General features: G+C 43.3%; 2 protein-coding genes across 4 annotated transcripts in view; both read right to left on the reverse strand.

The window, feature by feature from the left end:
- Nucleotides 1-91: 91 nt before the first annotated feature.
- On the reverse strand, nucleotides 92-12427 carry LOC134860866 (cyclin-dependent kinase 15-like). 3 transcript variants are annotated; one of them, XM_063877718.1, is made up of 15 exons: nucleotides 12187-12425; nucleotides 11289-11363; nucleotides 9285-9532; nucleotides 7137-7244; nucleotides 5339-5433; nucleotides 5170-5249; nucleotides 4779-4873; nucleotides 3763-3825; nucleotides 3519-3642; nucleotides 3314-3434; nucleotides 3139-3232; nucleotides 3000-3063; nucleotides 2881-2929; nucleotides 2590-2732; nucleotides 92-1746 (listed from the first exon to the last, which is right to left on the reverse strand). In XM_063877718.1, exons 3-15 carry the CDS (start codon nucleotides 9426-9428, stop codon nucleotides 1646-1648), a joined length of 1281 nt encoding a protein of 426 aa, XP_063733788.1. In that variant the 5' UTR covers nucleotides 9429-9532; nucleotides 11289-11363; nucleotides 12187-12425; the 3' UTR covers nucleotides 92-1645. The 3 variants fall into 3 exon arrangements, 2 of the variants coding, with proteins under 2 accessions (XP_063733788.1, XP_063733787.1); XR_010165320.1 differs by having other exon boundaries at nucleotides 2849-2929; nucleotides 3314-3642; nucleotides 12187-12427; XM_063877717.1 differs by having other exon boundaries at nucleotides 3314-3642; nucleotides 12187-12424.
- Nucleotides 12428-12723: 296 nt separating this feature from the next.
- Nucleotides 12724-15308, reverse strand: part of LOC134861161 (leucine-rich repeat flightless-interacting protein 1-like) — a 34522-nt gene continuing 31937 nt past the window's right edge. Inside the window, 1 exon segment of the mRNA XM_063878189.1 lies at nucleotides 12724-14439. Within this exon segment, the coding sequence (XP_063734259.1) occupies nucleotides 14329-14439 (111 nt within the window). The 3' untranslated portion in view covers nucleotides 12724-14328.

Raw genomic sequence — 15308 nt, forward strand, 5'->3', positions numbered from 1 at the left:
TAAAGTATGCAGGAGGAGATCAGCTGCTGTCTGTTGATGTTTACACTCTTAAAGACATTACAAACAGGAAACACACCTTCAGGTAGACCAATGAAATAACAACAACACTTTTTATTTATGCTCTCCGTGGGTTAGTCAACAACAGCTGGTAGCACTTAGCTTAGCTTCAGGGCTTCATTCAGCACTGAGGGTTTATTCCCCCCTGCCACTGTTTTCTCAGGTAATTATCAGTGGGTCATCTCCCCCTCCTCTCTGCTCAGGTTGATGTAGATGGGTCATCTCCCCCTCCTCTCTGCTCAGGTTGATGTAGATGGGTCATCTCCCCCTCCTCTCTGCTCAGGTTGATGTAGATGGGTCATCTCCCCCTCCTCTCTGCTCAGGTTGATGTAGATGGGGCATCTCCCCCTCCTCTCTGCTCAGGTTGATGTAGATGGGTCATCTCCCCCTCCTCTCTGCTCGGGTTGATGTAGATGGGTCATCTCCCCCTCCTCTCTGCTCAGGTTGATGTAGATGGGTCATCTCCCCCTCCTCTCTGCTCGGGTTGATGTAGATGGGGCATCTCCCCCTCCTCTCTGCTCAGGTTGATGTAGATGGGTCATCTCCCCCTCCTCTCTGCTCAGGTTGATGTAGATGGGGCATCTCCCCCTCCTCTCTGCTCAGGTTGATGTAGATGGGTCATCTCCCCCTCCTCTCTGCTCGGGTTGATGTAGATGGGTCATCTCCTCCTCTCTGCTCAGGTTGATGTAGATGGGTCATCTCCTCCTCTCTGCTCAGGTTGATGTAGATGGGTCATCTCCCCCTCCTCTCTGCTCAGGTTGATGTAGATGGGTCATCTCCCCCCTCTCTGCTCAGGTTGATGTAGATGGGTCATCTCCCCCTCCTCTCTGCTCAGGTTGATGTAGATGGGTCATCTCCCCCTCTCTGCTCAGGTTGATGTAGATGGGTCATCTCCCCCTCCTCTCTGCTCAGGTTGATGTAGATGGGTCATCTCCCCCTCCTCTCTGCTCGGGTTGATGTAGATGGGTCATCTCCCCCTCCTCTCTGCTCAGGTTGATGTAGATGGGTCATCTCCCCCTCCTCTCTGCTCAGGTTGATGTAGATGGGTCATCTCCCCCTCTCTGCTCAGGTTGATGTAGATGGGTCATCTCCCCCTCCTCTCTGCTCAGGTTGATGTAGATGGGTCATCTCCTCCTCTCTGCTCAGGTTGATGTAGATGGGTCATCTCCCCCTCTCTGCTCAGGTTGATGTAGATGGGTCATCTCCCCCTCCTCTCTGCTCAGGTTGATGTAGATGGGTCATCTCCTCCTCTCTGCTCAGGTTGATGTAGATGGGTCATCTCCTCCTCTCTGCTCAGGTTGATGTAGATGGGTCATCTCCCCCTCTCTGCTCAGGTTGATGTAGATGGGTCATCTCCCCCTCCTCTCTGCTCAGGTTGATGTAGATGGGTCATCTCCCCCTCCTCTCTGCTCAGGTTGATGTAGATGGGTCATCTCCCCCTCCTCTCTGCTCAGGTTGATGTAGATGGGTTATCTCCCCCTCCTCTCTGCTCAGGTTGATGTAGATGGGTTATCTCCCCCTCCTCTCTGCTCAGGTTGATGTAGATGGGTCATCTCCCCCTCCTCTCGTCTGCTCAGGTGAAAGGTGGTCACCAGCGGGGGGCGCGGTGCAGCAGGGAGGGTCTTGATCTTCGCCCGGCTCTGACCTCGGCCTCCAGACAAAGTCCAGGAACCTTGAAGATGGACGTAGCTGAAAATCAGAGAAGAGGAAGTCAGCGACGGCTCGTTAGCATGTAGCTCTGTTAGCATGACGCTCTGGTAGCATGTAGTTATATTAGCATGTAGCTCTGTTAGCATGACACTCTGGTAGCATGTAGTTATATTAGCATGTTGCTCTGATAGCATGTAATTATATTAGCATGACACTCTGGTAGCATGTAGTTATATTAGCATGTTGCTATGGTAGCATGTAGTTATATTAGCATGACACTCTGGTAGCATGTAGTTATATTAGCATGTTGCTCTGTTAGCATGTAACTCAGTTAGCATGACACTCTGGTACCATGTAGCTCATAGCTCAGGTAGCATGTAGCTCTGTTAGCATGACACTCTGGTAGCATGTAGTTATATTAGCATGTTGCACTGGTAGCATGTAATTATATTAGCAAGACACTCTGGTAGCATGTAATTATATTAGCAAGACACTCTGGTAGCATGTGGTTATATTAGCATGTTGCACTGGTAGCATGTAATTATATTAGCAAGACACTCTGGTAGCATGTAATTATATTAGCAAGACACTCTGGTAGCATGTGGTTATATTAGCATGTTGCTCTGGTAGCATGTAATTATATTAGCAAGACTCTCTGGTAGCATGTAATTATATTACCATGACACTCTGGTAGCATGTGGTTATATTAGCATGACACTTTGGTAGCATGTGGTTATATTAGCATCACACTGGTAGCATGTAGTGATATTAGCATGTTGCTCTGGTAGCATGTAATTATATTAGCATGTTGCTCTGGTAGCATGTAGCTCATAGCTCAGGTAGCATGTAGCTCAAGTAGCATTTAGCTCTGAAGGCTCTTACTGTCGCCCAGGTGCATGATGGGAGGTGGCAGCGTGTGGAAGTAGGGATGCAGCAGAGCTTCCTGTGCAGAGATCCTCTCTAAGGGCGGGGGCTTCAACATCCGGTCCAGAAGGTCCTCCGTCTTCCCAGGCAACTGCTGCAGCCTGGGGGGGGGGGGGGGGGGGGCGGCGTTAGAGAGCTAACATACTAACTGCTAACACACTGTTAATCATGCTACAGTATGCTAACATGCTAACTGCTAACAGAAATGAATCTGAACCTCGTAAAGTGTATATATTTATTAACCCGAACCGTTTCCAAACGTTGCGGAGCTTCTGTGGCTGAGAGGGAAGGAATCGCTCTGAGGAGAGAAAGAACAACAATAAACACAAATATTGATATTGATTATAGATAATAATCTAAGATGTGACCTGGGTTAAATTCAGGCAGCTGGCAGACTCCAGGCCAGCTGGCCTCAGACGGGACCCCCAGCACCTGCAGGGGAACAATAAATAAACAGTAAGGAAATAACAATCAATAAGTGAATAAATAAGGTGTTTATTCTTTCACCGTCCAGATCTCCTGCAGCTGCCCGCTCCGGTCCCTCTCTCCGGGGAATGCCGGCGCCCCCTGCAGCATCTCTACAAAGATACAGCCCGCCCCCCTGATCCACACACAGCTTTAGTTACCCCTCCATCCCAGTAAACAACAACAACAACAATCATTTATTATATACGTCTGGCACCAGATGTCCAGGCTGCTGCTGTACTCAGTGTTCCCCAGCAGGACGTCGGGGGGGCGGTACCACAGGGTCACCACCTCAGAGGACAGAACCAGACCCGGGACCGACTGAGAGCGGGCCAGACCTGAACCAGGACCAGAGACAGACCACAACCAGGGGATTAATGTGCTGAAGGGAGTCTGAAGTCCAGAGTGTGTGTGGTTGGTACCGAAGTCAGCGATCTTCAGCTCCCCTCTGAAGCTCAGCAGCAGGTTGGGGGGCTTCAGGTCCCGGTGCAGCACCCTCTGCGAGTGGAGGAAGAGGAGGCCCCGCAGCAGCTGAAACAACAGCAGCTACACACACACACACACCTATGTATAAAATGCCACATTAAAACAATGAGCCCCGCCCCCTCCCGGTCCCTGCAGCCAATGAGCAGACAGCAGTGAGTTAATATGAAGGCGTTCACTGACCCGGACGTTGTGGGAGTTGAGACCTCCTTGGTGTTCGCTCATGTACTGACCTAGATCTGTCTGCTGCAGAAACAGGAAACACAAACAACAACAACATTATATCATGATGTTGTTGTTCTCCTCACCATGTACTCAAAGACAACAACAACAACATTATATCATGATGTTGTTGTTCTCCTCACCATGTACTCAAAGACAACAACAACAACATTATATCATGATGTTGTTGTTCTCCTCACCATGTACTCAAAGACAACAACAACAACAACATTATATCATGATGTTGTTGTTCTCCTCACCATGTACTCAAAGACAACAACAACAACATTATATCATGATGTTGTTGTTCTCCTCACCATGTACTCAAAGACAACAACAACAACATTATATCATGATGTTGTTGTTCTCCTCACCATGTACTCAAAGACAACAACAACAACATTATATCAGGATGTTGTTGTTCTCCTCACCATGTACTCAAAGACAACAACAACAACATTATATCAGGATGTTGTTGTTCTCCTCACCATGTACTCAAAGACAACAATAACAACATTATATCATGATGTTGTTATTCTCCTCACCATGTACTCAAAGACAACAACAACATTATATCAGGATGTTGTTGTTCTCCTCACCATGTACTCAAAGACAACAACAACATTATATCATGATGTTGTTGTTCTCCTCACCATGTACTCAAAGACAACAACAACATTATATCATGATGTTGTTGTTCTCCTCACCATGTACTCAAAGACAACAACAACATTATATCAGGATGTTGTTGTTCTCCTCACCATGTACTCAAAGACAACAACAACATTATATCAGGATGTTGTTGTTCTCCTCACCATGTACTCAAAGACAACAACAACATTATATCAGGATGTTGTTGTTCTCCTCACCATGTACTCAAAGACAACAACAACATTATATCAGGATGTTGTTGTTCTCCTCACCATGTACTCAAAGACAATAACAACATTATATCAGGATGTTGTTGTTCTCCTCACCATGTACTCAAAGACCAGCGTCAGTGTGTCTCTGGTGTGCACGATGTCGTGCAGAACCACGATGTTAGCGTGTTTCAGAGCTTTGAGAAGAGACGCTGCACACACACACACACACACACACACACACACACACACACACACACACACACACACACACACACACACACACACACACACACACACACACACACACACACACACACACACACACACACACACACACACACACACACACACACACACACACACACACACACACACACACACACACGGTTAACCTCTTAATGAGTTTAAGGTGGAACATGCAGAAAATCACACTGTAAAAGATAAGGTGTGTGTGTGTGTGTGTGTGTGTGTGTGTGTGTGTGTGTGTGTGTGTGTGTGTGTGTACCCTCTCTGATGGCGGTGAAGGGAACCCCCTCCTCGGTCTTCATGCGGATCTCCTTCAGAGCCACCAGCTGCCCGTTGATCCTCCACACATTCAGAAATAATAATCCAGATCAAAATAAAGAGATGTAATAACTATAATAATATTCGGCATAATGAAGGGCTGTGTTTACCTGCTGACCCCCTTATAGACGCAGGCGTTGGCCCCCTCCCCCAGTTTCTCCAGACTCAGGTAGGACTGAGAGGCTCCAAAGCGCAGGCCGGGCTTCTGCTCAGAGACACAGGGTCATACACACTGCAACATATATACAGTATCTCAGTAAAGCGAGTACCCCCTCCCCTTTGTGTAGATGTGTTATTACAGTGGGGCAAAAAAGTATTTAGTCAGCCACCAATTGTGCAAGTTCTCCCATTTAAAAGATGAGAGAGGCCTGTCATTTTATCATAGGTACACTTCAACTATGAGAGACAGAATGGGGGAAACATCCAGGAAATCACATTGTAGGATTTTAATGAATTCATTGTAAATTCCTCGGTAAAATAAGTATTTGGTCACCTACAAACAAGCAAGATGTCTGGCTCTCACAGACCTGTAACTTCTTCTTTAAGAGGCTCCTCTGTCCTCCACTCGTTACCTGTATTAATGGCACCTTTTTGAACTGGTTATCAGTATAAAAGACACCTGTCCACAACCTCAAACAGTCATACTCCAAACTCCACTATGGCCAAGACCAAAGAGCTGTCAAAGGAGACCAGAGACAACATTGTAGACCTGCACCAGGCTGGGAAAACTGAATCTGCAATAGGTAAGCAGCTTGGTGTGAAGAAATCAACTGTGGGAGCAATTATTAGAAAATGGAAGACATACAAGACCACTGCTAATCTCCCTCCATCTGGGGCTCCACGCAAGATCTCACCCCGTGGGGTCAACATGATCACAAGAATGGTGAGCAAAAATCCCAGAACCACACGGGGGGACCTAGTGAATGACCTGCAGAGAGCTGGGACCAAAGTAACAGAGGCTACCATCAGTAACACACTACGCCGCCAGGGACTTACATCCTGCAGTTCCAGACGTGTCCCCCTGCTTAAGCCAGTACATGTCCAGGCCCGTCTGAAGTTTGCTAGAGGGCATTTGGATGATCCAGAAGAGGATTGGGAGAATGTCATATGGTCAGATGAAACCAAAATAGAACTTTTTGGTAAAAACTCAACTCGTCGTGTTTGGAGGAGAAAGAATGCAGAGTTGCCTCCAAAGAACACCATACCTACTGTGAAGCATGGGGGGGGAGACATCATGCTTTGGGGCTGTTCTTCTGCAAAGGGACCAGGACGACTGATCCGTGTAAAGGAAAGAATGAATGGGGCCATGTATCGTGAGATGTTGAGTGGAAACCTCCTTCCATCAGCAAGGGCACTGAAGATGAAGCGTGGCTGGGTCTTTCAGCATGACAGTGATCCCAAACACACCGCCAGGGCAACGAAGGAGTGGCTTCGTAAGAAGCATTTCAAGGTCCTGGAGTGGCCTAGTCTCCAGATCTCAACCACATAGAAAATCTTTGGAGGGAGTTGAAAGTCCGTGTTGCCCAGCGACAGCCCCAAAACATCACTGCTTTAGAGGAGATCTGCATGGAGGAATGGGCCAAAACACCAGCAACAGTGTGTGGAAACCTTGTGAAGACTTACAGAAAACCTTTGACCTCTGTCATTGCCAACAAAGGGGATATAACAAAGTATTGAGATGAACTTTTGTTATTGACCAAATACTTATTTTCCACAATCATTTGAAATGAATTCATTAAAATCCTACAATGTGATTTCCTGGATTGTTTCCCCCATTCTGTCTCTCATAGTTGAAGTGTACCTATGATGAAATTACAGGCCTCTCTCATCTTTTGAAATGGGAGAACTTGCACAATTGGTGGCTGACTAAATACTTTTTTGCCCCACTGTATGAGAGGTGTTTCTGACCCAGGATAAGGGGCTGTCCCCCCACTCGCTGCTCCTCCGTCCTCGCTGATGACGTGGGGGTCTGACCTGCAGGGTGCTGAACCAAAAGGCGGGGGGGGGGCCGTCACACTGAGAGAGACATTAAATCAATAACCCTATCAAAAACTTAAAAGTGAGACACTGTAAAGAGACACACTGTATAGAGACACACTGTATAGAGACACACTGTATAGAGACACACTGTATAGAGACACACTGTATAGAGACACACTGTAAAGAGACACACTGTATAGAGACACACTGTATAGAGACACACTGTAAAGAGACACACTGTAAAGAGACACACACACTGTATAGAGACACACTGTATAGAGGACACACTGTATAGAGACACACACACTGTATAGAGACACACTGTAAAGAGACACACTGTATAGAGACACACACACTGTATAGAGACACACACACTGTATAGAGACACACACACTGTAAAGAGACACACTGTATAGAGACACACTGTATAGAGACACACTGTATAGAGACACACTGTATAGAGACACACTGTAAAGAGACACACTGTATAGAGACACACTGTATAGAGACACACTGTATAGAGACACACTGTATAGAGACCACACTGTATAGAGACACACTGTATAGAGACACACTGTATAGAGACACACTGTAAAGAGACACACTGTATAGAGACACACTGTATAGAGACACACTGTATAGAGAACACTGTAAAGAGACACTGTATAGAGACACACTGTATAGAGACACACTGTATAGAGACACACTGTATAGAGACACACTGTATAGAGACACACTGTATAGAGACACACTGTAAAGAGACACACTGTAAAGAGACACACTGTATAGAGGACACACTTTATAGAGACACACTGTAAAGAGACACTGTATAGAGACACACTGTAAAGAGACACACTGTAAAGAGACACACTGTATAGAGACACACTGTATAGAGACACACTGTATAGAGACACACTGTAAGAGACACACTGTAAGAGACACACTGTATAGAGACACACTGTATAGAGACACACTGTATAGAGACACACTGTATAGAGACACACTTTATAGAGACACACTTTATAGAGACACACTTTAAAGAGACACCTTTAAAGAGACACTGTATAGAGACACTGTATAGAGAGACACACTGTATAGAGACACACTGTATAGAGACACACTGTATAGAGACACACTGTATAGAGACACACTGTATAGAGACACACTGTATAGAGACACACTGTAAAGAGACACACTGTATAGAGACACTGTATAGAGAGACACACCGTATAGAGACACACTGTATAGAGACACACTGTATAGAGACACACTGTATAGACACACACACTGTAAAGAGACACACACACTGTAAAGAGACACACACTGTAAAGAGACACACACACTGTATAGAGACACTGTAAAGAGACACACTGTATAGAGACACACTGTAAAGAGACACACACACTGTATAGAGACACTGTATAGAGACACACTGTATAGAGACACACTGTATAGAGACACACTGTAAAGAGACACACTGTAAAGAGACACACACACTGTATAGAGACACTGTAAAGAGACACTGTATAGAGACACTGTAAAGAGACACTGTATAGAGACACTGTATAGAGACACTGTAAAGAGACACACTGTATAGAGACACACTGTATAGAGACACACTGTATAGAGACACACTGTAAAGAGACACACTGTAAAGAGACACACACACTGTATAGAGACACTGTATAGACACACTGTAAGAGACACTGTATAGAGACACTGTAAAGAGGACACACTGTATAGAGACACACTGTATAGAGGACACACTGTATAGAGACACTGTATAGAGACACACACACTGTATAGAGACACTGTAAAGAGACACTGTATAGAGACACTGTATAGAGACACTGTAAAGAGACACTGTATAGAGACACTGTATAGAGACACACTGTATAGAGACACTGTATAGAGACACACTGTATAGAGACACACACTGTATAGAGACACTGTAAAGAGACACTGTATAGAGACACTGTATAGAGACACTGTAAAGAGACACTGTATAGAGACACTGTAAAGAGACACACTGTAAAGAGACACACTGTAAGAAGTAAAGGGAAGGTAACGAGTTACCTCAGCGAGCGGCAGAGAGGAGCAACTGCTTTTAAAACTCTGCTGCTTCATCTTCACCTCCTCCTTAGGTTCTTCTTTCCTGTCCTCTTCCTCTTCTTCACAGCAGCAGCAGATTCTCACACAGAGGGAAAGAAGACCCTCCATCTTCCTCTCTTCTCTCTCTATAACCTCCTCCTCCTCCTCCTCCTCTCACATGACTCCAGCAGATCTCATGACAGTCACCACAGCTCCACTCACTGAAACACATTCTTTAAACATCAGGAAGTAAATAAATAATCCTGATACCTGTTCCCTCAATAATAATATACATGAATGCTTCAATATTTGAATACAAATGGGACTTGTGTACATGGTTGTTATTGTAGTGTTTCTAGTCATTCTTTTACACGTTTTACAGATAAGAGGAATAACAAGCAGAGTCAGCGCCGTGATCAGAGGACTTTATTCTGTTTCAACAAACATTCACTTTAAATCAAATATAAATTATACTCTCTTTATTTACACAGGTTCATCTGTCAGAGCTCCGGATTCCCAGCAGTACTGAATGCACCGTCCTTTCAAAATAAATAACTGCATAAAAATAAAGATGTAAATATTTAAAAAGAGCAATCCGTGTTTCTCTGATGAAGAGGAAAATGAAGAGGAAGAGGAGGTCAGGAATGAAGCAGCTCCAGTTTAGTTTCTAACGGAGAGTCCGATGATTTCTCCGGACATGAACAAATCCTGAAACACAAACACCTTTTCTACAGACTCTTATTTTGAAGGGTTATTTTCACTCATGCTTTTATTTCATGTAACATCTTAAAGAGAAAACCACTTTAAAATAATACAAAGTTTGAACATCATTTATGTATTTTCACATTTCCTTCTGTAAATATAAAACAAACTCGTAAAATAACGTTATTTATTCTTTTAAAATCAATCCTTTAAATATTTTAGTTTCAGGGGGGGCCAGCCCGCGGTTTTTTGCGCATATGTATCCAAGTTCAAAAAGGGTTAACGACACACAAGTTCCAGGCCAATCGTTACACAGAGTTTTCGATACAGAAGTGCTTTAGCCAATCAGAATGCAGATCCTGCAGTACCGGAGGGGGGCTTTACTGCACTCACAATGAGACAGGGAAGGGAGAGATCTGCTTCTGAACGGCGAAAATAAGCTCAGATAAAACCGTAATAACTCAACACAAAGCTGTCAGATCCAAACGGTAACACTTTGCAGGTGTAGATGTGTGTGAGAGGGCCTGCTCACGGAAAGCTGGCCACCGACACAGAAGGACTCCTGAGTTGCTGAATCGCGATAACGACATAAGAGAAAGTGCATCTCTGTCAGCAGAGCTTCTGCCAGTCACAGGGTAAACGTTCAGATAGTTATCATGAGAGGATAACTATCTGAAACACACTTCATTTATTTTCATGAGGCAGTATTTGAACCAACCTTAGTCATGGGTTTGTTTGAAATATTGTAAGATCTGTAAAGGAGTGTTCAACGCAATGAATGCCAACTTAGTTCAGAGAAGCAAAATGCAGTGATATAACAGTAGAAGTAAATATATATTTAAATATAAATATTAATATTATATTTTTTAGGTCTCACATCAGTGTTGAGAGTTGTGCCCCCTCCCCACCAGAAGCATGCAACTCACTTTAAAATATTTTGAAAATCTGCCCGGGGAAGCATGCCCCAGACCCCCCTAGAGGATGTGAAGTCCACCCAAACCAAAGTTGAAAACCTAGCTATGCCCCTGGAGCACACAGAATGGGTGAGAGCAAACGAGAGAGGGCAAGAGAGAAGTGTGTGTATGATGTGAAATAATTGGCTTTTCGTCTCTGACTGGTTGGCCACCCCTGTACTAACCATAGATAAACATTGATTTTATGTATTCTTTAACAGATGTATTTCTCTCTCAAGTCCTTTCTATGACTCTTCATTTACCCTTAAATATTAGGAAACACTTTAATTATAAAATCTTAACTTCTTGTCACGTTGGTGATGCGTTCACTGACCTGGTCATAGATCACTCTCACGATGAGCGAGCAGCTCGGACAGGTCGCCGTCTCCTCTCCGTTCTCCAGATCCTCCTGAACACAACCACAACAATATATGAATAATAAGTCACATCCAGCTCTTTATTATTCATGAAACAATAGTTCTAGTGGAGTAAAACTCCATTTATAAAACTCGGTGAAAAACTCAATATAAATAAAGCATTAAACAGCCTGCGGTCCTCCGCCACAGGAGAAGAGAGTTAGCTCAGTTAGTTCAGTTAGCTCAGTTAGCTCAGTTAGTTCAGTTAGCACAGTTAGCTCAGTTAGTTCAGTTAGTTCAGTTAGCACAGTTAGTTCAGTTAGCTCAGTTAGTTCAGTTAGCACAGTTAGCTCAGTTAGTTCAGTTAGCTCAGTTAGTTCAGTTAGCACAGTTAGCACAGTTAGCTCAGTTAGCACAGTTAGTTCAGTTAGCTCAGTTAGTTCAGTTAGCTCAGTTAGCTCAGTTAGTTCAGTTAGCACAGTTAGCTCAGTTAGTTCAGTTAGTTCAGTTAGTTCAGTTAGCACAGTTAGCTCAGTTAGCTCAGTTAGCTCAGTTAGCTCAGTTAGTTCAGTTAGCACAGTTAGTTCAGTTAGCACAGTTAGCACAGTTAGCACAGTTAGTTCAGTTAGCACAGTTAGCACAGTTAGCTCAGTTAGCACAGTTAGTTCAGTTAGCACCGTTAGTTCAGTTAGTTCAGTTAGCACAGTTAGCACAGTTAGCACAGTTAGCTCAGTTAGCACAGTTAGTTCAGTTAGCACAGTTAGCACAGTTAGTTCAGTTAGCACAGTTAGCACAGTTAGTTCAGTTAGCACAGTTAGCACAGTTAGTTCAGTTAGCACAGTTAGCACAGTTAGCTCAGCTCTCAGAGTTTCTTACTTTAGTGATGCAGAATCGGTCTCCACAGGGACACGGGAAGTAGTACGCCTCTGTCTCCTCGTCAAACTCAAAGTCTTCGATCTCCACCTCGTCGTGAAACACCGACATCTTTCACAAAACCGAGGAAAAGAAGAGAGAAAACAGAAAACCACTGAAAAGCTCAGCTCAACGTGAGCGGCGTGGGGAGCCTTAGGACGTAATGACGTCATTACGTTGCTGTCGACTCCGGGAGGGACGCAATATGAGTTTCCTCTAAACCCTTAATTTAATCATGTTTATTTAATTTAATGATAAAATAAAGAAACTATTTTATTTTAATCTCCATTATTATTATTGTTGTTGTTGTTGATTTCAACTAATATACCTACCTTTGGGGTTATATATAGAATATAATAAAAAATGAAGAGAAAATAAAAGAGTATTCAATTGAATAATTCAATAAATACTCATTGTGATGTAAACAGAATAATAAGGAGTTTAATGATAGCTGTTTAAATGACTGTACTCATAGTGCTTAAAAAAATACATGAGCCAATGTGAGATTTTTACCGGGTTTATTATTTTCAAACCCAGCTAAACTCCGTTACTGATATTAATATTGATATTATATAACCCATATTTAATATTACTGGTGGAATATCACTGATATATAGTGTTGATTTATTAAATATTATGTTGTATTTTCTGCCAAATATTGCACAGTGCTGACACCCCGTCAAAATAAAAGCACCTGGCCTGTGCCAGAGGAAGAAGTGGTACATTCACACAGAAAGTTATTGCAGTATGATCAACACCGTATTGACACAATATTAACACCTCATTATTACACATGATATTTATATTCAGAGTGAATCCAATACGGGAATGATTGCTTTAACACACCTGCTTCCGAACATTAACTTTCTTACAGATATTTTGTCTGAAATTCTGAATGAATAATGATGTGTCTTTCTGAATCATTGATTACATTTTAACAAATGTATTTTGAGTAAAATCTGAGTGAATATTTCCTATTTTTCAGCTGAAAAAGGTGTGAATACATCTCACAGCAGGTTAAATATAAACAGACTTATGTTCAGTAGATATTTATAAAAAGTCTCGGTTGATTAGAAAGAATATTCCAGATGTTCGGGCACAGATGTGTAACCTTAAAAGGTTAAAGAATAACACCTGAATATTATTTTCTGGTTTGAATTCTTCGTGATGATTATTATTTACAGACACAATCAGAGCAAACACTCCGTCACCTGAACCCGCCAAAATAAAACAAAAGAGTTAAAGTGTGGGGGGCCTGCAGGGTCATTCCAGCAGGAAACAGGAAGTGGTTTATTCACATTTTGCAGATTTGTCTTCAGGTCCAGTTGTCCCTGTCAGGTCCTCAAACGTCTCACAGAAAACAGTTTCTCCGTCACCAGAAAATATATCTCCTTTTCTGCTCCAGAGCCAGGCTTTTATTTTGAAGTTCCAGTGTTCTTACCCATAATTCCCGAACACCAAATGAAAATAAATCTGATAAAAACCAACTGGTCCTCGAACACCTCATTATCTCCTCTTCTGCTCCAGAACTTTAGGGTCTCTAGATCAGGGCTTTTATTTTGAAATTCCAGCATTACTGCCAGTATATCCCTTCTTCCAAAATCTGCACCATAACCCCGCCCCCCCCCCCCTAAAACACAGGAAACCAGAGCCCCCAGTATAAAGAACCAATCCACCAGAATAAAGGTAAACAGTCTCTTATTCTGAAGGAAACAGGAAGTGCTGAGAGAGGGTGTTTGTTTCAAACACCCGGAGGACAGGCGGAGGGAGATTACCCTGTCAGGAGGGATTCACGATGATCAGTCTCAGGTTAACTCCACCCGCCTGCTGCTGCATGCTGAGCAGAACAGGCGCTTTCTGAGGATGGGGGGTCCTCTCTGAGGATGGGAGGCGTCCTCTCTGAGGATGGGGGGGGTCCTCTGTTCAAAGGGGGCTCCTCTCTGAGGATGGAGGGCTCCACTCTGAGGATGGGGGGTCCTCTGTTCAAAGGGGGCTCCTCTCTGATGATGGAGGGCTCCTCTCTGAGGATGGGGGGTCCTCTGATCAAAGGGGGGGTCCTCTCTGAGGATGGGGGGGTCCTCTCCTCAGTAACAGGGGGTGGGGGGGTCACTGCTGGGTGAGCAGGGCGCTGCGAGCCGCCTTCATCTTGTCGAGGCGTTTGAGGAGGTGGGAGTTACTGACCTCCAGCTCGTCCAGTCGATCCAGAGCACAGCGCAGCTTCACACACACACACACACACACACACACACACACACACACACACACACACACACACACACACACACACACACACACACACACACACACACACACACACACACACACACACACACACACACACACACACACACACACACACACACACACACAACACATTACAAATCCACAAAGATTTTCTAAAAATTATGTAAAGAGAAATTCATATTTAAGTAAATAACTAATTTTAAAAATGAAGAATACAGATAATAAATAGTAAATAATCCAGGTAGTAAACAAGAAGTATACAGGTAGTAAACAAGTAGTAAACAAGAAGTAAACAAGAAGTATACAGGTAGTAAACAAGTAGTAAACAAGAAGTATACAGGTAGTAAACAAGTAGTAAACAAGTAGTAAACAAGAAGTAAACAAGAAGTATACAGGTAGTAAACAAGTAGTAAACAAGAAGTATACAGGTAGTAAACAAGAAGTATACAGGTAGTAAACAAGTAGTAAACAAGAAGTATACAGGTAGTAAACAAGTAGTAAACAAGAAGTAAACAAGTAGTAAACAAGAAGTAAACAAGAAGTAAACAAGAAGTATACAGGTAGTAAACAAGTAGTAAACAAGAAGTAACAAGAGTAAAACAAGAGTAAACAGTAGTAAACAAGTAGTAAACAAGAAGTATACAGGTAGTAAACAAGTAGTAAACAAGAAGTAAACAAGAGTAAACAAGAAGTAAACAAGAAGTATACAGAGTAAACAAGTAGTAAACAGAAGTAAACAAGTAGTAAACAAGAAAAAGTATACAGTAAGTAAACAAGTAGTAAACAAGAGTAAACAAGAGTAAACAAGTAAGTAAACAAGAAGTAAACAAGAAGTATACAGG

Source organism: Eleginops maclovinus, chromosome 24, assembly GCF_036324505.1.
Source record: "Eleginops maclovinus isolate JMC-PN-2008 ecotype Puerto Natales chromosome 24, JC_Emac_rtc_rv5, whole genome shotgun sequence".
Classification (NCBI taxonomy): Eukaryota; Metazoa; Chordata; class Actinopteri; order Perciformes; family Eleginopidae; genus Eleginops; species Eleginops maclovinus.

Excerpts from the sequence above, each read along its gene's own strand:
- LOC134860866 (XM_063877717.1), bottom strand. The coding sequence starts at position 9,428 with ATGGAGGGTCTTCTTTCCCTCTGTGTGAGAATCTGCTGCTGCTGTGAA. Across the intron at positions 3,826-4,778 it reads CGCTGGTCTTTGAGTACATG|CAGACAGATCTAGGTCAGTA; the intron begins GTGAGGAGAACA and ends CTGTTTCTGCAG. Across the intron at positions 1,747-2,589 it reads CATCATGCACCTGGGCGACA|CTACGTCCATCTTCAAGGTT; the intron begins GTAAGAGCCTTC and ends TCTGATTTTCAG.